The sequence below is a fragment of the Xiphophorus maculatus genome, chromosome 4, assembly GCF_002775205.1.
Source record: "Xiphophorus maculatus strain JP 163 A chromosome 4, X_maculatus-5.0-male, whole genome shotgun sequence".
NCBI classification, from domain to species: domain Eukaryota; kingdom Metazoa; phylum Chordata; class Actinopteri; order Cyprinodontiformes; family Poeciliidae; genus Xiphophorus; species Xiphophorus maculatus.
Window position 1 is genome coordinate 25,021,971 of NC_036446.1, and position 26,083 is coordinate 25,048,053.

Sequence of the window (26,083 nt, forward strand, 5' to 3'; positions counted from 1 at the left end):
CAAGGTCAAATAATATTTCCTAGGGTTACCTCTACTCCCTCAAGCACCAATATCAATGACTAGCCTGACTGCAAATGCACAACAACCCTAATAGTACAACCCATATAGTTACTTAAAGTTTGTACAAACTGATCTGATTTTGGGTACTTATGGTGCCCAAATGGTTTTACTTGTATTTATTTTTTTACTTTTGATGTTTAGTTGTTTGTATTTAGTTCCAGCACAGGATGTCCGGGCCCAATTATTAGTAACTCTTCGCCCTCAGCACAGCCCTTATGGGGCCCATATAGACTTATCTACTTGACGCATCAGTCAAAGATATATTTGACTTACATATTTGTCACAAGTGGGCCACTCTGTCCCTTAGAACATCTTAGAGGCAAAGAATAAAGGTTAAGGTGAAATGAGAAATGTATATTATAAAGGGAAATATATTTAAATTTCTACTAGCTCTTCTCTATTTTCTTTTCTTTTTTTTTAGTTTGTTGTTTCAGTGGATTATGTGGTAAATCTATTAGAAAGGGGGGGGGGGAACCCGAAATATTTTTGATAATTGTTCTTTAAACCGCTTTACTTTGAAAATAAAATCGAGAGAACTTGCCTTCATTCCGTCTGGCTTGATTACTGGCTATGCGCAGCAGCACGTTTGCTTGTGCTCGAGCGTTTTTTTGTGTTTGTGTGTGTGTGTGTCCTTGAGTGTGTGTGCACGCGCGCGCGCGTGTGTGCATGTGTCTACGTCCGAAAAAGACTTGCAGGGGAGTGGAGAGTGGAGTAATTCCAGCTCTCTTAGAACCAACTTCTCTGCACGGAACCCGTCCGGTAGTTTGGCACCGGAGTGCCCGGACGTCTCTGCGGTGTCCCGGGACAGTGGCAAAGAAGTTGCGGCGTCCGGCGACTTTTAGGAACGGGATTTCCAGGGCTGTGAGGATTTGTTTAAGGAGTGAAGGAGGAGAGCTTTTTTATTTATTTATTTTTATTTTTTTGCAACTCAATGCAAAGCTCTAGAAAACTTTGGGTGCTTGTTTCTGAAGGTGTTTGTTACTGATGTAAACTGATGCTGTCTGACTATGTTTTGCGGACTGTGCGCTAGATCACCGGAGAGTTGGAGAGTTGAAGGTTTTGTCGGGCGGCTGGCGAAAGTTTTGGCTTAATTGGATCGGCGACAGCAGTTGACTGTGCAGTGACTGTGTGTGAGCCTTCTTCGGAAAGCCGACGATGTTCAGCGTCTGAGTTGAACTTTCGGATGCTGCAGGAGAGCAGGGAAACCGCGACCACCGGCTGCGCAAGTGGTGCGCACCGTGCTCCAACTCCCAGTCTTTGGAAGCAAACGTAAATCGATGCGGCATCCCCAGAGAGGCGGACGGGACCGACGGGACTCATCCAAAACTGTCTAGGTTTGTCGTATGTTCAAGTCGAAACGCTCCGGTCTTGTTCGGCGACTCTGGAGAAGCCGTCTGGTCACCGAGAGCGACGGGCGGGATGGAGGCAGACGAGGCGAGGCGGGACGGCACGGTCACTCGGGAAGGCTCCACAGACACGAGCAGAGGTCGGTGACACGCAGTGACGCGGCGCCGGGACTCTCCGCAGAGGCTGGAGACATGACGGAGACCATTGAGAGGGACGAAGAGGAGCAATCCGACGACGACCGGGGTGTCATGTGCGTCGCGGGGCGCAGGAGCCCCTTGCCGGAGCAGGAGGGCGACGGGAGGACTGTGACGTGCTGTTTGTTTGGGGAGTGGGATCTTAGACCACGGAGCTCCTACTGGGCCCTGAGGAAAGACGCGGGGATCCCCTGCCAGTGTGCACCCAGGCGCACCGGGCTAGAGGAGGACTTAGCGAGTACCGCTCACGCTTTTTTGAAAAGACTCAAAGACAGATCTCTTGATGCTCTGGTGAAGGCTGTGGAGACCAAAGGAGGGGTGCCAGGCGAGTGCGTCGCCGTGCCGAGAACCGAGCTGCGGCTCGGCGGACACCACGTCTCCCCCCAGTATCTGTTGTGTCGGCTGTTTCGCTGGAGCGACTTGCCGCTGTCAGCCCGACTCAAGGCGCTGTGCCACTGCCAGAGCTTCGGCTCCGGAGACGGCGCAAAGGTGTGCTGCAACCCCTATCACTACAGCCGGCTGTGCGGGCCAGGTGAGGAGGACACCAAAACTGGGGGAGGTGTATTCACATGGTGGGGGCAGGGGAGAGGGGGTAAGTGGATCAAAAAGACAGGTTGCACATGATCAAACAGCAGCAAACATATTCGGGCATCACGGATCAGAGAGGTCTCCGTGAGTCGCCCCGCAGGTGCAATTCTAGGTGGAGGTCCTGGTTTAAAAAAAAGAAAGAAAATAAAGTTGATTGTGAAAGGGGTTTCACAAATTTAATTATACTTTAATCCACTTGAAGACTGATGATGACTCAGAGTATAAACGATTGCATGAATTAAATGGGTATTTCCAACAAATGAGCTTTGTTTGCCTGCGGCCTGCAGGAGTTATTGTTTGAAGTGTCAGTCAAGAGAGAAAAATAATAATAATCGAGTTATTGCCAGCGAATGTTTCTAAAGGGTTTTAATCCAATCAGGTTGTTGATTTAAACAAAGAAAAAAGTCAGAAGTTACACTTTCTCTTATGTTTTATTGCTTTCCGTATAATTATAATAATAATAAAAACAACTTTTAATCTCTCAGCTTTTACTTGGGCTCCTCTGGACATCCCAAACACATTTCTAAACAACTTTTTTCCCTTTTCCTTTTTTTGAAAAACTTTGCCTCCTTCCTACACAGTCCCAGTGCTCGCTCTCAGGTTGCACTTCGGCTCTTTTTGCTTTGACAAGGAGGTCCTCCTCTTGTTATTTAGGTGAAGGAGTGCCGATAATATACAGTTTGCATAGCCCTGGCGCCAGACTGACTCGCTGGGTATCTGACAGACTGAGGACTCCAGCAATTACTGGCTCTACTCTTAAAGGGGCCGCAGCCACAAACCCAGGTCCACTTTGTACTGAAGGGACTCTCCCAGCAACAGCAGCTATTTTACTTATGATTTCCGAGCTTCCTTTGAGAGAGTCTGAATGGTATAGAAATGTTAGCTGTGCTGTAGTAAAAGAGATAAATGCAGGAAAAGCACAGCAATAAAGGCGATGAATCTTGTCTGGTTAAAAACAATAAGACATATAACAGATTTTGATGTTTAATAGGAAAAAACAAATAGAATATGAAAGACTTGCTTTTAGCATATAGGGTTGAAGACATAAAACTCAGCTGGCTACCTTAGTCATTTTCAAGTACCACAATCTTGAAAATGTGTAAGCTGGTGATGGTCGTTTGGTCCTTTTGCAGTTCTGGTTGTTTTGCACAACAGATCATTTAAAGTAATTTTCTATACTGTTATCTTTGCCTGCTGTTAGGAAGTGCAGTCATATGATTCCAGTAAGTCGTACCTACCAGCATTTCACAAGGGTCGACACGGGCCTAAACGGAAATTTGAACCCTAATAAGTTGGAATCGAATGTAATGCAATTGTAATATGCAATAATCATATACAAACAAATTAAATTATTGATGAGATATGAACATTTTATGGCAATTCATCCATTATTCATGGACCAAAAATACACTCCTCTGCCTTGGTTTAAGTATGGGCCCTAATCGTTCTTTACGCATATTGAAGTAGAAAGAAATGAAAGTAAGTAAGTAGGAATGTAGTAAGGATGTGAATCGGCAGAGGGGCAAACTGACCTGCAGTCTTTAAAATGTTGGACTTTTCAGTTTGCTGTGGCATATCATGAAAGCAAAAGAAAAACGAAGAAGAAGCTGGAAAAAAAAATCCTAGCTGTTGGTTCTGCTTGACTTGTTGGAGGATATTGTTTATTTGTGCGTTTTAGTTTTGCTCTCAGTATCTCAGCTGTTGATACTGTAGTGTTTGAAGTTGAGAAATACAGGGGGCACAAAAGTCCCTAAAAGCCCTGATAGAGAGTGTGAAAGTACGGTTTTCCACCAAGCAAAACAAGAAAATCTAATATGGCCGCCTTTGAGATAAAGCTCAGTAAAAGCTGCAGTAATAAGTTGTCATAGCTTAAAAAAACCTTTCGCACAAACAGCATCATACTACTTTATCTACTGAACATGTTCCTGTAGTGCTTTGAGGCACTTAAAGCTGAAATGTATGTTGTTATTAACTTACATTGCTAATAGCAGTTAGCTTGGTTGCTAAGATTATTTGTCTAGAAGCAGTCATCCAAGTCCAGAAGTGTATTTGCTCTGTTGAATCTGGTTCAGTTCGGTTTGTGCTGGGAGCTTTACTAATTTTCCTTTTTTTGAATAGTTTGCTTAAGAAAAAGATCAGTGTGCTTGAATTGCTCGTGTTTTTTGTGTAAGTGCTCATTAGCTCTTCTTCACAGTTCACTTCTTTGCTTCAGCTATCCAAATAATTAAACCGAAATTTCCTTTAAGTACCACTAAATATTCAAGTTATACACAATTTCACCGCTGAAATGGTTGGGCAGCTACACTGCTGACCTCTTCTTCACCGTAAATGAATACATTTTTACTTCTATTTTACAGTGTCTGTGTACCATAACTCCATTTTTTGTTGTGCTTTCAGAATCACCTCCTCCTCCATATTCTCAGTCCCGTTCAGACGAACACAAGCTACTGGGTAAGTTTGGTGAAAATGGCCTACCACACAGCAAACTGGTGAACTAGCAGCAACGTGTTGTCACCGCCATATTTGTAGTGTGGAAACACGGATTACTGTTGAAAAGCTGCTGCCGTTGAAAGTGACACCCAGTTATTAAGAGGAGAGACGGTTTGAGCAAGAATAGTGTGCTCTCCGGGAAACTCTCGGCGCAATCCCACAGAGGGCTAAACTTAAAATATGTAAATTAGCTCAATGTTTGGGAATCTGTGATATCTTACCACACATACCTGCATTGTTTCTTAATTTATTTTTGTCACTGCGGACAAAAAAAAAATCTATTTCCAGGGGAGCGTTTACCTCCTGGCACTTTTTTCCTCTTAAAAATGTTACAGGAAAGAAAAATAATGTGGATCTCATGTTTCTTTTGTGTTTTTTTTTTTTTTTTTTTTGTAAACACAACAGACTCAGCTCTGTCTTACACTGAAACTGCAGCCCCCCTCCTTCCCAGTCCGCCCCACATTATGCCAAGAGACTACACAGGTGAGTCACCTGCATTTTTTTCCCCCCACAGAAGTATTTAGACGCATTTGGTCAGAGGGGATGTTTTCGATGCCAAAAGTTACATCTTTGCTGAGGTTTTCCTCACAGTGCGGCAAAGAAAAGTTTCTGTTGTGTTGCAAAAGGCAGATGCACACACTCATTAATGCAAACGTACATAACATGCCCCCTTCCTGGATGTTTGCACAAGGGGGTAAATTATATTTACTGGCGTTATCGTGTTGTGCTCCCCCCCCCCCATCTTCAAAGGCTGCGGGGACAACCCAAAAGGCCCACTGCATAAAGCTCCTATTGTGAGAGTGGCATGGAGGGCTTGGTGGGGGTCTTGGGGTCTCACTATCTAGATGCCGCAGCAGTGTAGCATTTCTCTCTCTCTCTCCTTCCTCGTCTATGCTTTCTCCACGGCAAAATATTTCACCGGGACGAAGCTGCAACAAGATCCCCGTGCATACTCCCAATCCCTTTTGCCTCTCTAGCCACCCATCCCCCCCTTTCCCTCTTTCTTCCCTCAAATCCCTTCATTCCTCTCTGCAATTGAGCAGTGGAAAGAGGCTGGCACTTTGGGGGCGGGATGAGAGGGGGGAGCCGAGCCGCTCTGATGAGGCGGCGGTGTAGAGTTTTGTGTGCGAGAGTATATGTGGAAAGAAGATGGGTGGGTGGGTAGCTGAGGACTGAGTTGGGACAGGAAACAGCCCCCTCTAGATGATGAAACTGGAGCTTTATTTGTTTACTTGCTGGGGTCGGGTGGAGAGGTCCTTGTAGCGTTAGAAGAAACCCACAAACCCACTCAATCAAGCCTCCCTGGGCTCACTTGTGGACGGTGTTGAAAGGTGAATGGGCACCTAGAAAGCCTGCGCAGTGTCGTCACGGCATGGCGCGGCCGTCTGAAGGACAGTCAGAGGGAGGTCTTTTCACTTGGTTAGGCATAGAAGTTCATACGTTAAAAGTTGATTTTTTTCTGCATCAACAGTTTTGTTGGGGGTGTTTCTGCATGAAAAATACATTGAGATTCAACGCCTCTAATAAGATGTACATTTTTAAGTTTTAACTTAAATGCTGTACAGTCTGGACAAGTTTTAAATCACTCCCAATTTATTTATGGTTTCCTTTTAAGCAGCAATGCGTTCTAAAAGTGGCCATGACTAAGTGTCCTCTAAACTTTAGAAGTTTTTTTGTTTTTTATTTTTTACCTGTAGATGTCTGTGGCAGCTTGTAGCGCAGAGCACCCATGAACACAGAAGAAGAAGTGAACTAAATGACTATCTGCCAAAAATGAACAGTGTGCACATGGTGTGTCTTTAAGAGTTAGGACAAATAGTCATGCAAAAGCTTGAAACAGGACCTGAGCGTTGCATCATTCTTCAGCTGATCTTGCAAAAGTTTCAGCTACTACGTCTTGGTGAATCATGTTGTTAATGCTAAAGCCATATTTGTTTTTAAAAGTTAGTTGAAATATTAGGTTATTTTTCACATATCTAGCTAAATAAATGTAAGATGTTTGTCTGTTGCTTGCTGCTGGTAGTAAAGAACCAAAATACATTATTTAAAATCTACTTTTTTCTAGACTGTCTGATCGTGCAAAGCCGAGAGATATTACCGGTTTATCCATTGAGTTTTTCCACTTTGCCAGTTCATAATGTCTTTTCACACCCATGCATTGCCTTTGAACTTTAGTTTCATAAGAATGAACAAATCATTTCATAATGTGCATGTAGCCAACGTGTTTTTATAAGCTTATTTTTTTTGTTGTACTTAAGTATTTTTATGAATTATCAAGAAGAAAATAATTGGAATTGTTTTGCATATTTTCTTCTGAGGACTTTATCTTCCATCCAATTCAGATTCATTTGGATTTCCATTTGGGCCATTAAACTCTTTGGAAATTCGGAAGATTGTGACTAAACAAAACAAATCTTCTGTTTGTGGAGGCTGTGTTTTGGAGTAATTAAACCACATTTTCTTACAGCAGACCATTGCAGCTCATAAAAATGTCTTAGTATCACTTGGTTGTTAGAACTGATATGAAACGTCCGACTGGTGGGTGCAAATTTACACATAGTCATCATAAGTTGTGTATAAAGTGACTAAAACCACAAAAGTAGCGTGAAATGACCAGAACCCGTTAACGCTAAATTGTAAAGGGCTTGTACTTGTGTAGCGCTTTATCAAGTTCAGAGGACTCCAAAGTGCTTTAGACTATGTTCAGTCATTCACCCATTCACACACACATTCACACACACATTCACTCGCTGATGGTAGCAAGCTACGGGATTGTAGGCACAGTTGTCCTGCGGCAGCCTGACAGAAGCGACTGCAACAACAACATAAAATTGAGCAACAATTTAAGACATTCAGTCTTGAACAGCCTCACCTTGTTGATGTCCGAGGTACGTTTAAATAAAAAAGGAAAAGTGGGAATACACTGAAAGCAGCCCTAAATCTGTACCGTCAAAATGAACAAGTCCAGCATCAGATTGTGATTTTAAGATTTCTTCAAATGGATTAGTAGGAAAAGGCACAACCCCACCAGGATGTTGAATTTAAAATGGCTATAAATTATGTTTTAGACAAGACATGGTGCTTGTATTACGTCTGTCTCTGCGTGTGGGGGTGCGTGTGTGTGTGTGTGTGTGGTCTTTGAACCGCTGACCCCCACACCAGAATACTGGAGCCGAGAACCAGAAATCAAGCCAAGAGTGTAAGTAGGAGTGAGACTTAGGTAAACAGAGGGAGCCAAGAAATCTTCATGTGTCTTTTGTTGTTCCCTTTGACAGGCTGTATGAATCTTATTAGGAGCCAGAGCCGGTCAAATAACAGGAAATACACTGAATGCGCAGCACAAACCAACATGCATGGAAGAGATGACTGTCGCTATTTTAACAAAAGCCTTAATCTCAGACAGATGCTTCGAGAGAGTTACTGAATCTTTTATTGTGGAGGTAATCCTCATGTGTGTCACCTTAAGTCTCCGATATTTTCTTAGAACAAAAACAAGCTCTGAATAAGCGCTGTGGCACCTCGGCATCAGTTTTATACCTTTAAAATCAGCCAGCTTAGCCTTAAAAAGAGGCACAGCAGGGTGTGGTTCATACATACCTTTGCCCTTGCCTCCTTTATCGTTCGATCAGTTAGCATTCCCTTTATACCACAGGCCTGCTATGACAAGGGAAAAATTGGAAGTTTAGTATGTTCATATCTGCGTGCGACTCCCAGCAAAATGCGTGATTCAGTTGCTTATTTTCAGTTTATGTGCGAGTATGTGTGTTTGTGTGACGGGGGAGAGACGGCGAGGAATTTCTGTGTAACATGGTGATAAGATCGTCTGTTTGTGCTCACATAGGGGCCCTATCCTAACAAAACCCTCACACACACTCTCACACACGTTCTCCCATCACGCAATGAGCTGGGTGGGATGAATGGAGGAGCTTTTTTACCTTCAAGGTGGACGTCTAGGCGAGAGCCGCTTGTCTTCTGGGCGTTGGGCTGTGTTTAAAAAGGCTTCTGTTGCCGTTTCTCAAATTACAATGCCTGTCTCCCGTATTTAAATTTAGTGTCTCTTTTGATGTGGTATGCAAATTACTGAAATGAGGGATGAAAATGGTTGGACTCACAATAATCTCAAGCATTGCTCGTGAAATTGTTCCATTTGGCACGACTGTTAGTGAGAAAGGTGAATATGGTTCATAGCAAATGCCAAATGTTATGTCAAAAAGAAAATAAAACTCATCTATGATGTTTAGTGCAGTGGCTCACATTAATCAGAGAGTAATGAAGTGTCATAAATAAGCCATTTCCATTACTACTGTAATTTATTATTAGTAGGGTTGACATGTTAAATTCATCTGATACTAAATCAAGATAACTTTTTTCCTCTTTGATGTAAAATTGAGCCCAACTTTCTCAATATAAGTGCCACATAAATGCACATCCATCCATCCATTCATTATCTAACATGTTTATCCTTGTGGAGTATCAATTAGGCTAGTCATTTACCCTTCTTTTGCATGAAGATATACAAGACAAGGTGAAAAGTATGTTTTGTTGGCGATACTCTAAATATTAGGCATTTCACTAACAAGTTTACAGCTTGAGGTTGTGTAAAAAAGTAGTTTATTATCGCCTTTATCACCTCCTTCTAAGTGTAAGTCAGCCATGTTGGCTGTTGAAGTTGGAACTTGTGAGCAGGATTGTGATTAGATAAGTCACTTGGAATGTGAGGTGATGCCTGTGTATAGTTATGATAAGTAAATGGTACAGAAATAACTCCCTGGAACACATTATTTACTTCTATGTAAGAAGATTTACTAGTTCTGCCACCTATATCAGTGTATAATCTCTTTCTCTGCTTTGTATACATGGACAAACACTGGATTCATTGTAACATTACCATTACACAAGGAAATATAAAGCATAGCAAGTTTCTAACCAAGACAACATCCTGCAGCAGCTAGCTGTTCAGCAGTGCTAACGCTAGCTTGCAAATTGGAGCAAGTGGGAAATAGGATTCATCTTTGTTGTTTTATCGTACATAGTGTTACTATAAACAATTTATTGGTTTTTTTATCTCCATTTATAAACATAAAAAGATTTATTTTATGTTATTGAGGTATTTTTTTAAACTTTTGAAGTTGTTTTTTTGCTGTTGCATTTAGCAAAGTTTCAATCACAAGGTGGTAGCCTAAAAGTCCTCTGTGTTTAGTGCTTCCAGTGCGTCAAATCCAGTGGGACCAATCCACAAAATGCTGCACTTGCATCCGTATCCGGCCAAAAAACCCACAGGTTTCTGTGTGGGGTTCCTCAGAAATATCTTATTAAGACCTTAAAGAAAGACCGGACTCGATTTTCTTCCTTTAACTAGTTCAGTGTTAGCTATGTCCTATGTATGCAGCGTTTTTTGCCCATTGGTTGCATTTATTGACATAATACAAGTTAAATGACTCAGGCAAAGGTCTGTAGACTTTAAAGCACACTGTCAAGTTAAGATTTGGAGAGGTTTCTTTTATATGTTGTGGAGTCAGCCTTGGCCGTGATCCACTTTGAAATATAAAATTAACATTTTTGGGCCATCCTTCTGTCTAATGATCCAATCCACGTGTTGAAGAAATGAAAAATAATATTTACAACACTGTATTTATGAGTGCAGAATAACATCACATTTTTAATATTTTAATTGCACAGGCTACAGATGTAAACAGAAATAAATCATTGCATCTACATGGGATGAGTTTTTCAAAGCGGTCTACAACCTAAAAGAGAAATGTGAAGTCTGACATCTTCCCCCCTGTCCTCATAAGCTTCAGACTGATCCACCTTCAGGTTTGCCATCAGGTTTGGGTTGTTCAACATGTGGAAACAAGTAAAGCTATGATACTTAGAGGACATTAGTGTGGCCTGGATGAACCGAGGTGAGGCTGGAGCGCTGCTCCCAGTCTGCCCTCGGTAATCATATTTTGGGGGCTTGTTTGCTTTAGCAGAGCGAGGTATCAGCCAAACATCCTGTCTCGAAGCCCTGTCTGCACTCACTGCAGCATTAACCCCATGAATTGGGCCTTTGACTGATGTGGCACGGCCCAGGAATGTTGGGAAATGGGGAAGGTGGGATTAGGAGTGGGGCCTTGAAGTGAAAGAGGTGTGGTAGGGGGGTACCTGGGGGTCTGACTCTGGAGAGTGACATCAGATATATGTATGAACATACTGCATTAACTCTTAAGAAACACACTAAACTGCACTGACATTCCTGGTCGAGGGCGGGTTTGGGAGTTTGACTGAAGCTGAGCTGCGCTCAAGAGTTTGGTTCAGTAAGTGTGAAGCTCTCCGGGTCAGTGAAGGTGAACGTAGTTAAACAAGGTTCTGTAAATTATCTACTGAGGCTTGTGATTTAAAAAAAAATGGCTGACAGAACTTTAAGACACATTAAAGGAAATCTGATTAAAGAGTAATTCAGGATCTTAAGACGTAGAAGGGAATCAACGTGTTAGTGTTTCCATGGAGAATCGTTTGTCGATGAACCTCCAAACTGTTTTCTGGCAGGCGTACAACACTTGGTCTTATGCCTGACTGAGACACATTAGGCTATGGAATTTAACAACAAGCACTGGCCCATTAACCATTTGCCATTTCCTCAAATATTTTCCATCACTGTACTTTTACTCTAAAGGAAGGACAAACACAACCGAGGATGCGGCACACAAGTTGCTCCAAAATCAGCAATGTCGCATTTTCCTCACCAACAGTTATATACAGTATATACAGCCAAACATCAAGATTTTGATTTCATTAGCATGGTAAAAAGGTTAACTATACTAACCTTTTAATAGTTGTGCTTAGGCACTGCCAACACTTTATCAGAGCCCTGTTCGCATTCCTGTATGAGGGAATTTGGCAACACGTGATTTTTTGTCTGCTGCGTTTCCCTTCACATCCAGAAAACATTACTTTTTACAGTTTCCAAAGTGAAGTTTATTTTCAAATATCCTTTTTTAATTTGTTCGTGTGAACCGAACACCCTCTTCCACACATGTCCACTGTGTTCTTGCTTGCTAGGAAACATAATAACAGTTTTAAGAGATACTCAACTTTCTTTTTACGTCTTGCCAGATTTGATCTATTAAATATCAATTTTGAGAATAATATTGTGAACTGTTAAGTGGAAAACAAGAAGCAAATCCTTGGGGAAACTCATTACCTACGCTCTGCGTCTTCCCCTACTACTTATTTTTCTAATATGAAGATTCTCAGATGAAGTGTGTGAAACGTCCAATGATTTTGCGACAAATCACATAATTCAGTCATTCATTTTTGCTACTCGATCGCAAAGGACTCAGTACTCAAGATTAAAATGGTTGTTATTGTCCTCAAGTCTAAAAATACTTCAATTTGGGTTTGGATTCAAATTTTTCTGAGAGACGAAGAAGGCGAAGGTGGACATAAGTGTTTGCTTTAAATTTAACATTATAAATGTAAAACCAGGCATTTATAAGGTTAATATTTTAGTTACCTCATTCTAATTATTTTGGCATGTGTATCCACATTCTCCCCCTGGAGTTGCACTGTGTGGTAAATGTTAACATTGTAAAAGACTGTTTTAAATGCAATGCTTGGTCACATTCACACTGTGCATGACAATAAGGCATTTTGCTGCCACTTTATTGGGTACACCTGTTTATTGCTTCATTCCACAAGCGGTGAACTCGCCAAACGCATGACAGCAACTCAGTGTATTTAGGCATCAAATTCGGGTAAACAAAACCAGCTCAAGTTCAATTCCAGGATTAGAACAGGAAAGAAAATGGATTTAGGAGACTGTTTACATCGGTTGGTTGTTGGTGCCAGACGGGCTGGTCTGAGGATTTTACAAAATATTGATCTACTAGGATATTCACACACAACCATCTTGGGTTTTCAGAAAATGGTCCAAAACAGAGAAAATATCCGGTGAGCAACAGTTGTGTGGATAATTAGTTTGTTAACGTCAGAGGTCAGAGAAGAATGGGGAGACTCGATGGAGGTTGAAAGACAACAGTGACACAAATAACTTGCTTCAGCCAAGGCACGTGGAATGTCAACCTTCAGCAAACAACACAAACCTTGGAGCAGAAGACCAGCAAACACAGTTTAGTCAATAACAATCTGGGAAAATGTTGCATGGTTTGATGAGTCTTGATTTCAGGTCAGAAGATCAGAATCAGGCATAAGAAACAGGGAAGAATTGAGGCGTCCTACAATGACCCAAACGGTTCTGGTTGGTGGCGGTGGTGTGATGGTCTGGGGTATATTTAGCTCCTAAGTACCAGTTGAGCATAATTTAACATGTTGCTTACCATTTTCATAAGCACAGTGTACCACAGTCAATGATCCATAAAAGGTCATTTCTTTTTTTTGTGCTTCCTTTTTCTTAGCTTCCTTTACTTGTGACAATACTGCTCTCATTACTGGATAAACATTAAAATAAACATTCAAATCGATCCATAGATGGCAGCATCCGTTGTTACTTCTGCGAACGGAGCGCTGCTGTGTGACGTTGAAGTTCTTCTGCGCTTGCGGGTCACTTTGGCGTCGTAAACTGCTCAAACAGAAGTCTCACTGTGGTCTAATTCAATCAGTCGTATGAATGACCATGAAAAATAAATGGGTTTAAGCAAGAAATTGAAATTGAGCATCAAGTCCTGCTATGTGATTGACGCCTAAGGCCTGGATCAAGAAGGGCTACAACTGTGACATTAACAAAAAATTGATAGAATAAGCCTTAATCATGTTTAATGTACCTACCTCATCATGCCACTGATCAGGTTAGTTTATCATTTCCAAATTTCTCTGGCAACCATTGAATGGGTTGGGGTGGTGTCATCATTCTCTAAATTGAGTCACTTAAGTCATTTGGCTATTGGAGAGATTTACACAGATAAATCTCATGTCTTTTTCTTGTACCTCTGGCAGTAACCACGATGTTTAAAGTTTGAGATCTTTCAAACTGGATGGTAAATCAAGTGCCGTTCAGTCACAGCTCGGTCACCTTTCTACAAGTTTGAACGTGATGAACAGTTTGCATGACAAAGAGGTCTTATCTGTTTCTTATTGCAAATGTTTTATTGCAGTCACAGTGTTGAGTATGGTTGATTTTAACAAGGACAAACATATCCACAGACTTCTGCAGCCTTAGATGTCCAGTCAGAGAGCAAACAGAGGAGAGGTTGCAGCGTCATCACTGATTATGATGGGAGCTTAGTCAATGTTCTTCTCTCCTTTACCTTGAGATGCTATACAATTCTTACAATAGGAAGAAGAACGGATAGAAAGTAAACAAGCTTCTCTCTATTTTGCTCTGCTGTCTACAGTTGTTCTGAAAGCAAAAAATATGCCAAAATGTGGGCCGGCACAAGCGTTAATACATGTGGTTCCGATTTTTCCAGCACTGAAAACAGAGCACGAATGTTATTCGGTCAAACACAGTGAGATTGCAATCAGAACTTCCCCAGAAATGTGATAATGCTACCCACTCAGACAAGACGCCAGCATTATCAGATTCCTTTACATCAATGAAAAGCAGGGCAAGTCAGAGGAAGAGGAGTATGGTACTATTGCTATTTGATTCCTCGTGTTTTTGCCTCTACTACTACTCTAATACTGTAAAATGTGAATGGATCAAGCCATTTGAAGTTGTAATGCCGATTAAATTTTATAGCATTTATCTCCATTGAGGAAAACAGATTTAGTTGCATTTCACCCTAATACTTCCATCGCACTATTGCATGTCTGTTCAATGGCATAGGAAGACACGATGTCCGACAGGAATCAGCGTTCACAGCATCAACTCACAATGCATCTATCTCTGTTTTCACAGTCTGATCATGACTTTTGGGACAAAGTTTATGAATACTGCAGCTTATGCAAACACATGTAGTCTGATTAGACGCTACTAGGACTTCTATAATGCAGCAGGTATCCAATAATAATATTACTTCACCCTCTACACAGTGTCAATGCATCACTTACCTCGGCATGCTGGATACCTAAAACTCAAAATGAAACTCACAAGATGGCCAACCATCTGATTCACTGGTCTAATTATTATTAGAACATGTGACATTTCTGGTGATCTTTCAGTATGGAAAAATAACTAAAACGTGACAGTGACATCTCAGCAAAAATATTATTATAAAGGCAGAAAAAAAAAACCCAGAAGAAATTCCACACATTTGATGCTAGCGGAAGGACACCATTCAAAGTTGGAGCACATTGAAACCGACGCGCTTGCTTCAAAGTCGTGACAGCGTTCGATGTTTCACCGAGCCCCCCCTTTATTTTATTTTCAATACATCGGAAGATGGGAAACGCTGTGACAGCAGCCCGAGATCAAAAAAGAAAAACAGGCTTTTATTGTTAATTCACAGCAGGAAATACAACATTCAGCACACTCTGTGTTTGTCTTGTACTGACCTATTTATTGCCATGTTCTCTTATTTAAGTCCAGTTTTCTATTAGTTTGACCTGTTTTCGTTTTATTTCTTCTGATCAGCACATTTGCCATATGAAGCACAGAATATTTATTGCTGCTGTCAGCTGCCCACTCTCCTTTGCTGCCTTCGCCTCTCTTGTCCTCCCTCTTTACGTCTCTGTGAGTCGCATTTCTCCTCCCTCTCCCTGGGTCCATGTTGTCAGGCAATCACCATTTAAAATAAGGTTTAAATTACAGGACTGGCTGTGGCTTTCCCTCAGAGTTTTTGCCAACTCGCAATTTGGCTTTTAATGGAAGCCTGCCATGCTGCAGAACCTAAAGATTCTTTGCAGATGTCGACAGACTCTGAGTTTATAAACCCCCCTAACCTCCTGCTCCCCCCGCCCCCCCCAAAAAAATCTATGAATGCAGCAAAGCATTTGAGCAAAAAGGTTAATGACCTTTTTATCACCGCTTCGGAACTTATTCGTCTAAAAAGCACATTAACAGTTTTTAGTCCTCTTAAAGACATCTCAAAAGGTCAAATGTTTGCTTTAGGGCCGGTTGTAAAAACATGTTTAAAAGTTCGTTCTGACCTGTGTCTCCTGGCGTCTCCTGGCATTGCGCCTTGCGTCTTTCAGTCCGCGCTCGTGCACCACCGGATCGTTTATCCAAATAACGTTTGCGGAGGAATTTCATAATTCGTCATTCACAGCGGAACAAATGCATGTAGTCCACCAATAAATGAGTGTAATTATGTTGTGAGGAGTGAAGGCCATATAGTGGGACCACGTGAGGCTCAATGAGAGACTTGTCAACTTGACCCTTGTGACTCTCGGAGCGGGGGGGAGGAAGTGTTGAGGAAAAGGGCCTGTCCAGGAATGTGTTGGGAGGGGAGACTTGTCAACTAGCAGGCTCTCCCCTAGTCTCAGTCAGCAATCGGGTCTCTACAAATCATCCTTCTTACACTTCTGTTGCGCAAAATCAATACTACATTCGTAGATTCTCCGCATGCACCTTAAGAACTGCTGATTCTCAACAGGAACAGTCATGTCTCTGGATTAAATGAGTAGGCGTCCCGTGTTTAGCATGTTTGCATATGCAACAGAAGAACAAATGACACGAGTTTGCAGAATTAATCTCCAAAGTACCACCTGACTTTGGATGTGATGGATGTCGATAAACATGACATGACAGCAGGGTTGTCAAGGATGCAGTTGTGCATGCGTTCAAGCCGCGGCATTCCTTCAGGGCGAGTTGTTTGAAGTCGCAGCAGAAACGCAGGAAGCTTGTCACTTTCTCTCTTCCTTCTGGAGGAGCTTTCTGCTTCTAAGATCTGCCCAGGAATTTCACAGCGACTTTCCCTGCAGCTCGGCCGCCTTCCAGGCTCAGGGAACTCGTCCGACTCGCCGTGTATTTCTGAGAGCAGAAACGTCATTAGTTGCATTCAGTTCCATTACTAGGCCCACTTTGCAATGAAAAGCAAGAGAGTGGAGTGGGGGGGCGGCGGCTGGGAAGCAAGCGTGCAAGAATGTGCGTGTGCGTTGGTGCGTGTGAGAGCCTGGGTTGTGCTCGACTGTAAAGGCCTCGTCTGGCGATAAGGCAGCTCGCTGATGGCAGAGATAGTCGAGACGCCAGCTTAAATGTGGCTTGCTGGTTTGAAGTTGCCCTCTAATGATAGTTGTCTCAAACAACACAGAATCTACCATTTCTCTCCAGGCAGGGGAGAGTTTTTCTCTCTCCCTTTTTCGTTATGTTTTTCCACTCTTTGAGTTTTCCACAGCAAACGCGACACATTGGATGATAACAAAACATCTCGACTCCTGACAATGGTCAGTGGCTAAATCCTATCCTTCGCTCCTGTACCCCCCCATCTCCCTCGCACGCCCCTTCTTTCTCCCCTTCTCCCACTTCTTTCAGCACAGTGGAAGAGTCTAATAACTGGAGGGGAATCTAATCCTTGGCACTGGATGAAAGACGAGGGTCTCCCTCCCTCCCTCTCTTTCTCACAGTCTCTTTCTCTCTTCATTTTTTCCGTGGATGCTGGTTATGCTTGGCAGGTTCTCTCTCCCTCTTTCACCCGGTCCACCTCTTCTTTTTTTTTCTCCCTTTTTCCCCCCTCCTCTTTTTCTCCTGTTTTCCTCCCAGACTCTCTACCTCTATTGGTTGGTGACATGATGAAGAAATTCAGATAGAAAGCAGCAGGTCAAACAAATGAGTAAGTTCAACGTTTAGTTTTCAAAATTCAAAATATTTGACCACATGTGTCAAACTCGAGGTGTGAGGGCCAGATGCGGCACGCCATAGGTTCTTATGTGGGCCTCTAAACTTTAGCAGGACACCTAAATAGAACAATTGTGTTTATCACTCAAATGAAATCGGTTTTTGTATCATTGTGAAATGATTAATACTAATTAATTTAAATAAGAATGCAGATATAGATGTTTAATAATATTCTAAGAGTTTGTTAATGAGCTTCATCAGTGCATTCTGGCACAAACGTTTTTTAAGAACATTAATGATCATGATAAGGCCAAAAATGAAAATGAGTTTGACAGTGTTGCAGATGGATCTCACATCACTGAGTGTAGAAATAAACACATAAATCCTTTTGAAGATTAACCATGTTGACATGATTTCAAAACCTCCGTCCGTCAGGGATTGCTGCTTTAATAAGACCTTATGATGAGGTGCCAGTGAGAAAGTCGGAGAAAACCAAGTTTTCTTCAGCCGGATTTAGTGTTAAGTAGCCGTCTCCCCTCCCACACCTGTTGCTGAGAGCGCTCAGTCAACTGCTTGTAGACAAGGAAATATTTAGTTTAAAAGCAAACACAGGCACAAAGTACATTTTCTAGAAATATTTTTGGTCACGGAAAACACCCACCCTTATTTATGCCGTTGTTGCTCAATGGAACAACAGTATAATGCAGTATTTTCACTTCAACCTATTAGAGGCGATAGTGGGCTGGTCACTGAGAAGAGGAGAAGGAAAATTAAGCATTTTCCTACTCGGAAGTGAGTTCATGAGTTTTGCTGTCCTGCAGGCTGACCAGATGGTTAAAAAATATATATATAATATATATATATATATATATACAATATATATATTATATTGGCTTTTGAATTAGTCGAACTGTAGATGTCATCATTTTATACAGACATGGGCGACCCTGAGCCAATAAGTGTTCATTCACAAAGCAATTGGGTTAAATTATATAATCTGTGGACCGTTGTAAAGTAGACTGTGGCCGATCTAAATAGTTCATATGGTTGTGTATTTTTTATATTCTATCATCAGCAACATACAAAAACGTGTTCACCGATATGTAAAAAAAGAAAAACGTGTATTACAAATTTTGATTTGCATTACATAAACCCGTGTTTGCCTTGGAGACTTCATGCTGCATTAACCAAGTTGAATTTCTCATAACTCAAATGTTTTTCTTTGAGTTATTGAACAAAATTGCTTATAATTAAAAACAAAACTTGCTTAACGATCAAAGTTTTAACCCAAACTATATTTAATGTCTTTTGTACCAATGGATTTGGTGTAGAAGTATAATCAGGTCGGTAAAGCATGCATCAGACTATCAAAGTAGAAAACTCTTCCAAATGACAAATAAGACTTTTTTATTACTTAAACTGCATTGTACCATTAGTTTTACATACAGTAGACAGTTTTTTAGGTCATTTCGCCTGAGCAGCACGTAGCCCTTAGATGTGGAACCAGAGCTCCACAAGTACCATGATACTCTCTGGATCACATCTTCTCATCTTCATGTCCCATCCTTGTGTTGTTTTCTTGGTCTCAGTATACCACAGACTCTTTAAATTGAGACAGAACTCATCATTGTAGGTAATAGCAGTGGAGTGTTATATATAGAGCGCAGAGATTACCCTGTTGTTATTTTGGAAGCACTGCCTGCATCGTACTCAATTAAAATGTTGTGGAAAACGGGACTCACCACTGACTCCTGTGGGAAGCTCAACACATGCCGACTTTGGTCTTATTAAAACCACATAAAACTGGAAGACGTAGTCTCTTAATGCTTTGAATTAACCGTGAATTAAATAAAAAAAAAAGACCATTTTGTAAAGCTAACCTCTTTTCATTTTCAGTTTTTGCACACAGTAGAAAAATGCTAAAGCAACTATTTTTACTCTGCCTGTTCATTTGTGATCCTTGTGGAAGAAATGTGAGGAAATCAAGGAGGAAAGGTGAGCGTTCGCGATGTTTGAAGTCCAGATTTCAAGTGTCTGCGTGGAACCGGCAGGAGACTGACTGTCTGTCTTGTGAACTTCGGATGCTAGCGTCTCTAACCTCTAAAGTCTTCTCAGTCCTTTTAAGTAGATGACTGTTGTTCAGTGTTATAGTCATTTTATATATTTAATTAACCCTATTTGTTTGTGTGAAGCCGGTGTGAAGCGCAGTGGACGCCTCAGTGAGATTGGCACTAAGAGACAGCGATTTTGAAGTGAAATAACAAAGGCTACTTATCTAATTGGTAAACAGAGCTCTTAAATAGTGGTCGGCCTAAATGCTTGCAGGACGCTGTAATTGCTGCCAGCCCTGTTGTGCAGATGCAGGCGTGCACGCTCACAGCACAGTCACCCACGGCTTTCTTTTTTTCTTTTTTTTCCGCCTCTCCTCTCCCCTCTGCCCCGGCCCCACCTCGACTTCCTCCACTCAAACATAAATACGCTGATAACCTCAGGTCTGAACCCCTCTTTAAAAATTCCATTGAAGAAGTCGCTTGCCCCTCCCGCCTGCTGTTCCTCTCTCCCTCCCTCGCCGTTCTCACACGAGCTTGTCATACCTTTAGTTGGATGATAGCCAGGCTGAGCGTGATGACACTGAGGCCGGTGCCAGAAACATTAAGCATGTCTTGCTGTTCTTCTGGGGTTGTCAAACACTGATGCACATCATGATTTAGAGCTTTGAACTTCTCACCGTAGAAGACCGAGAGAAGCTTTGTGCCCCTTTTAATTTCTTCATGCTTTTCTTTTTTAAATGCAAAAGGTGTTTCCAAGCTCTTAAAGCTCGTTTTAATACATTTCCAGGCTTTCTGAAAGGTTTACTTTGGACTTGAATGCTTTTCTTAGATTCATTTCCTGTTCTATTGTGCTTAAAACATGATCAAAGTGAATGAAAATAGCAACCAGCGAACATCGAACAGGACCTGAGTGATGCATGTTTCTTCTTACCAAACAAAAACAAAATTATCCACCAAACTATCAATGGTTTCAAAAAAACTCTGAGAAACACAAGACTTCATTTATTTTTTGTTCGTGACTTTAATCCTGCAGCTTTGAAGTCCCAAATGGCTCCCTCACCTGAGGCACGGCATTTGCAAAACGAGATATTTAGCTTGTTATCGAGTCATAAACTGAAAAATTAGGTAAAAACTCTTGAATTGTTTCACATGTCAGGGTCTAATTGTTGACTTCCTGTTGAAGCATGCATCTTTAAAAAAAAAAAAAAAAAAAGCTTTAAAAAATCAGTTTGTTCTCTGTTTTCTTTGGGCATTAATTTGATCATGAGCTCATAAAGTCTCCCTGTGTTTCCCCAGACATGTTTGTGTTGCCTTATTACAGGGAAGAGCGCGGCTTGTAAAAGTGTGTGTGAGTCCTTGTGTGTGTGTGGGGGTGGGTGTGGGTGTGTGAGAGAGCTGCTAGCTGAGCAGCCTGCTCTCTTGTTGGAGAGCTGTAAAACCTCCAGACTGCAGGAGTTGCCAGCCTGGAATTCACTAATGACACACGTGGGCCTCAGATGAGAAGAGCAATTTTTTGCGCGGGGTGTTTGTGTGTTTGCACTGGTGCCGTTTGAATCAGAAGGCTCGGCCTGTACGAGAGTGTGTGTGCGTGGGGAAGGGGTGTGTGTGTGTGAGAGAGAGAGAGCGACCCCTTGTCTCCCAGCGATCACCCCCACAAGAGCCCCTACGTTTTACGCTCAGACCTGCTGAAACGAACCCAGTCCCGTCTCGGTCCCGGTTTCACCTAAAAGCAGCGCGTTAATGAGAGAGCAGCCATCATCTGGCTCTTCGCGGGTGAAGAGGGGGTGTTATGTGAAAGGAATGGGGCCACAGGCACATGGGTCTTTAAATCCTCTGTGTCAATAGAGTCTCTGGAGCAAAATAATGGCATCACTCTGTGTGGGAGTTAATGTGAGCTGATAGCATGAGGGCCGGGGGGTCAGGGGTTCATGGGCTTATGCTAGGTTGACAGAGAGCTGAATGCTTTCGACCCCCCAACTTTCCTCTTCTGCCGCTCTAAATCTCCTCTTTTACCTCTGGACCCGAGGAAGGCTTGTGGAGGGTGATGGTGAGGGATGTCAGAGGAGGAGATGGGGGACGATGGAGGGGAAACCTGCTTTTTCAAATCGAGACAGACAGGTTACAAATTGAAGTGAAACGTTTGACTGAGCGCAAAAGAAAACCGCGTGTCTTTGACCTTCCAGCTCTCAGTTGGTCTGTTGTTCAAAATTTTGCCATATGGGTTTTGCAGAGGAGAAAGATCATTGGCCAAGACGGACCTAATTATGGCGATCAGTTTGTGGACTTTTGTGTTAAGTACACAAAAGTTTTTCTTGTTTCTAATAATAAGAAGAATCTCCTGAATCCCTGCACACATACATATATTAGTCTATTAGAAAAAAGGCAGATCCTAATTTGGAACATAATTAATTAATCAAGATATAGTTAATTACATCTGAAGGAAAGGAAACTGCTGATGGAAAACAAACCTCAGGAAATTACCTGCTTTGAAAATGAATCAGTTGTTCTGCCCCCGTTATGTCGCCCCCTTAAGGTCATGATAAATACTGCAGATTGAAAGGACGTTTGAGATCTAGAAACTAGATTCATCATTGAATTACACAATATCTCAGTGTTGGAATGTCTGGAATGTGCAGATCTGGATTAGTATTGAAAATAAAAGTTTCAGTATGGAAATATTTGGGAATTTTCTGGCTTTATTACATGGTATTAAAAGTGTTTTTAATATTGACATATATACAAACATGTTTTATGTCAAACCTAATAATCATCAATAGAGACAATAAATAAATACATGGAAATTCAAAAATCTAAAGCTTAGATCCACCTGCAAACCTGTGGTTTTGCTACCAAACAGAGCAATGAAAAGACAGGATTTTTATTTTTTGTTCACAAATTAGGTAAAGAATTTGCTTTAGCGTAATATAATAGGTCTGTTATATGTTTTAAATATCTAAGTTAATATAAGAACACCAAACATGGCTTTGCCATATTGTTGAAATCGAAGGTTACATCAGCATGTCATGATTTCCACAAAGAGTAATCAGAAAGTAAAAAGCCAACTGGATTTAATTTCCCTTTGGGATCAATAAAGAATTTTTGAATTTTAGTTTTAAATTTGGATTTTGTGCTTTAATATTGCTAAAGAACAGCGACAGAAAAAATATGAAATTTTGAAAAGATGTGTATAAAGTTTGATTACGGCCAAGCTGGTAAAGACATTGCAGCGGATATTGCTTCATATTTAGGTTTCTATATATGACGTGATATAAAAAGCTGAGAACTATCAGCTCAGCCTCACTGGGAACCTGTGAAAGCTCTGTAGTGTGGCGTTTCTTTTTTACATTAAAATGTTCATTTTAGAATCAATAATTGAGCAATTTTACATTTTTTAAATTTTGTCTGAGGGAAGGATTAGGAATTTATTTCGGTTAAACATCTACACAGAACTTCATTTTTTCAAGAATATATTCTTGCCTATTTGTTGTGTGAAATTAACAACTTATAAGATAAAAGCATGTTTTGATTTTATGTTTTTCTTCATGCTGCTTTTTGTTTAAATATTTTGATCCGTGGGCTCTGCTACCTTTAGAGAAGTGTCTCCACTTCAATGAATGAATGAATTCATGCAGAACTCGGCATGCAGACAAAGTAATGAAATTCATTTGGGTTGCGGTGAACCAGCTCTACAAGCTGCAGGACACCGGCCCCTGAGAGCTGAATTTGGGGGCCACTGTTTTAAGTGACCTATATCTTTCACTCTTTATAACAAATGGGTTCTCGTATTCCTCACGATTCAAAACAAATGAGCAGAGTGTGTTACATTTTCTATATGCACACACACATGCACCAACTTTGCTACCGAAGCTTTACCAGTGAAACCTCTGCTACAGTGACCTGCTGATGCCTATGTTCTCTCTCCCATCTCTGTTTTCCCATCAGACACTGGTACCTCCATCGGCTCCTCCACCTACGGCGGACACCGCTCTCACTGGTGCAGCGTCGCCTACTGGGAGCAGCGGACCCGCGTCGGCCGCCTGTACCCGGCCTACGAGCCCTCACTCAATATCTTCTACGACCTACCTCAGGGCACGGGCCTCTGCCTCGGCCAGCTCCATGCCAACGCCTACCACAGCCGCCGCGAGGACCCGGGCAGCCACGCCGCATCGGACCCTTACCGGCACCACAGCCACGGAAGAGGTGGAAGATCGGGAGGGAACGGCGGCAGTGGTGGCGGCGGCAACGTACAACAGATTCGCAGTAAAATCGGTTTCGGCATCGTGCTGAGCCGCGAGGCCGACGGCGTGTGGGTCTACAACCGCAGCCAGCACCCAGTGTTCGTCCACTCGCCCACTCTGGACCTGCCGAGCGCTCGTGGGCTGAGCGTGAGGAGGGTGATGCCTGGTTTCTCCCTCAAGGTGTTTGACTATGAGTGTTCTAGCTGGATGACGGAGCACGGCGTGAAGCCAGAGACTCAGGAAGGGCCCTGGGACCCCCACAGCATCCGGATCAGTTTCGCTAAGGGTTGGGGCCCCTGCTACTCCAGACAGTTCATCACCTCCTGCCCCTGCTGGCTGGAGGTGCTGCTCAACACCCACAGATAGCACACCGACACACAGGAAGCCACCGGACTCACTACCCCAATTGTAATCTACCTAGATTTAATATAAATTTATATATTATATAAAATATATTTTACATGTAAATACTTGAGTCATTTTTACGATGCAATTATTTATGTTTAGTGTAATGTGTATATTGTCAACATACACTAAAATAAAAAGGAACAAGAATATGCACTTTGATTCTATATATGCATTACAGCCTTTCAGTGTCTTGTTTTTTCAAACCTAAACTGTAAAAGTAACAAACTTGGCTTATGTTCTCAATATTTTTCAATTCCATTAAAATATTTGCATCACACAAACACACACACACACAATGTCAATAAAGTATTTGTAATAAATGAATGCGTCTGTGGTGGTTCAAAAGTTTTAACTGAGCTAAAATATCCCATATTATATTATATTATATTATATTATATTATATTATATTATATTATATTATATTATATTATATTATATTATATTATATTATATTATATTATATTATATTATATTATAGTTCAAAAACCTTGAGCCAAGCCTAAAACAACTGCTATGTTGTTATTATGAAGTGATAATTACCTCAGCTCATTTCACTCATTTCATATTTCAGTTAACTTAATTGAAGGTCACAACCAAGTATCTAAAAGTTTTTATATTACTACTTAGTGGCTTTCTTTTCACATGTCAAAGAGTTATGTTTTACTTTTTTCCTCCAAAAGCAAACAATTTCAGACTAAAAGATTTGCAGATTTTGTAATAGATCAGATATTTCGATGTTATTTCCCTCTCACTTTGTAAATTTGAACTCCTGCTGTTGGATTAGAAAACACATCTGGCTGGAAGTGGTTGTCACCCCCAACCCCCAGAAGCACTTTACATTGATTTAATGTAATTGAGGAAGAGAAAAAGTCCCAATCCTGCCAGAGTTCAACAGAGAGACTCGATGCAAGCCATCGGTGTGTCTGCACTTAACGTAGACTTTTAAAAAAACTGAAATAAAAACGCGTTTTGTTCTCAATTCCTTAGTTGGATCAATAAAGTAACTCAACTGACAGACAGAAAATTATACTGAAGTATTTAAGTGATTACCAAAGAGCCACTAAAAGAGCACTTCCCTTTCAGCTGATGGCTCTCTCAGGTCCTTGTTTCTGATTTTTACTGCATTTCTTTCTGATTCCTTAAAGAAACCACCTCGAGATACACCAGGCGTTTTTTTCTGATGTGGACAGCTTTGTGAACTTGACACTTCTTTTTTCGTGCACTTACACACTTTCCTCATCCTTTTTTTCAGGCATGCACTGCACAATCTGCGAGCATCGTCAGAAATAGGGACTGGGTAGGAAACTACTATGAAAGCAATCAAAGGAGCAAAGAAAAACACAAAGACCTCTGGAAAGCCTGGAGAAATATTGATCATAAACACCTTAAAGTAATACAAGGAAGCTTGACTCTTAAGTAGCAAAGCATTAATAAATTATTATTTCCTCAAAGGCTTAAAACGGGGAGAAATGCAGCTTTGCATTTTTGTTCAACTTGGGACGAACACATCATGGCAATATTTTAAGCATCATACATGTAAAGAAGAAACATTTCCCCTTATGATCTCGCTGCACATGTCCTCTGTTAGCATACCAACCCCCAAAAACTACCAGACTCCTTCGATGTTGTTTTTTTTAAAACATACCGGGGAAAAAAAATAGGTTATCTGGTTCAATCAGTTCTAACCACCGTGCAGCTTACTGTCACTACACACACATGCAAAGCAAAATGAAAGAATGCAAACTCATTTACTGTGTGGATTTATAAAGCAAAGCCACATCATGAAAAGCTTTACAGGGCTGCTAACAAATCCCAAAATGCTTTTGTTTTAACGAGGACCTTCAGGCACGGCCGTGATGTGTTGCACATAGGAATTTTACAGTTAAGCTAAAATGTTAGCAGACATTTTGGGCTCTTTAGCACAAGAGCAACGTGCATGTTTCATTCTGCTAGAAGGAAAAGAACAAACACTGTTCTTCTTACGTTGCGTTCTATTTAAAATCTTTTTCGAAATCTATAATCAAGCTTTAACTATCATCTTGGCTTTAA

At 41.4% G+C, this 26,083-nt stretch overlaps 1 protein-coding gene across 4 annotated transcripts; it reads left to right on the forward strand.

Annotated features, from left to right (window-relative positions):
- The first annotated feature begins 727 nt into the window (after window positions 1–727).
- Window positions 728–24,358, forward strand: LOC102223630 (mothers against decapentaplegic homolog 6-like). Of its 4 annotated transcripts, none has more exons than XM_023332983.1 (4): window positions 728–2,193; window positions 4,587–4,640; window positions 5,085–5,162; window positions 23,331–24,358. In XM_023332983.1, exons 1-4 carry the CDS (start codon window positions 1,404–1,406, stop codon window positions 23,990–23,992), a joined length of 1,584 nt encoding a protein of 527 aa, XP_023188751.1. In that variant the 5' UTR covers window positions 728–1,403; the 3' UTR covers window positions 23,993–24,358. The 4 variants fall into 4 exon arrangements, with proteins under 4 accessions (XP_023188751.1, XP_014324501.1, XP_023188753.1 ...); XM_014469015.2 differs by having other exon boundaries at window positions 728–2,133; XM_023332985.1 differs by lacking the exon at window positions 5,085–5,162.
- The last annotated feature ends 1,725 nt before the right edge of the window (window positions 24,359–26,083 follow it).

Bases quoted from the DNA above. Each gene is read 5' to 3' on its own strand.
- LOC102223630 (XM_023332983.1), top strand. From the start codon at position 1,404: ATGTTCAAGTCGAAACGCTCCGGTCTTGTTCGGCGACTCTGGAGAAGC. The intron at 4,641-5,084 runs GTAAGTTTGGTG...TAAACACAACAG, and splicing joins AGACGAACACAAGCTACTGG to ACTCAGCTCTGTCTTACACT. The intron at 5,163-23,330 runs GTGAGTCACCTG...TTTTCCCATCAG, and splicing joins TATGCCAAGAGACTACACAG to ACACTGGTACCTCCATCGGC.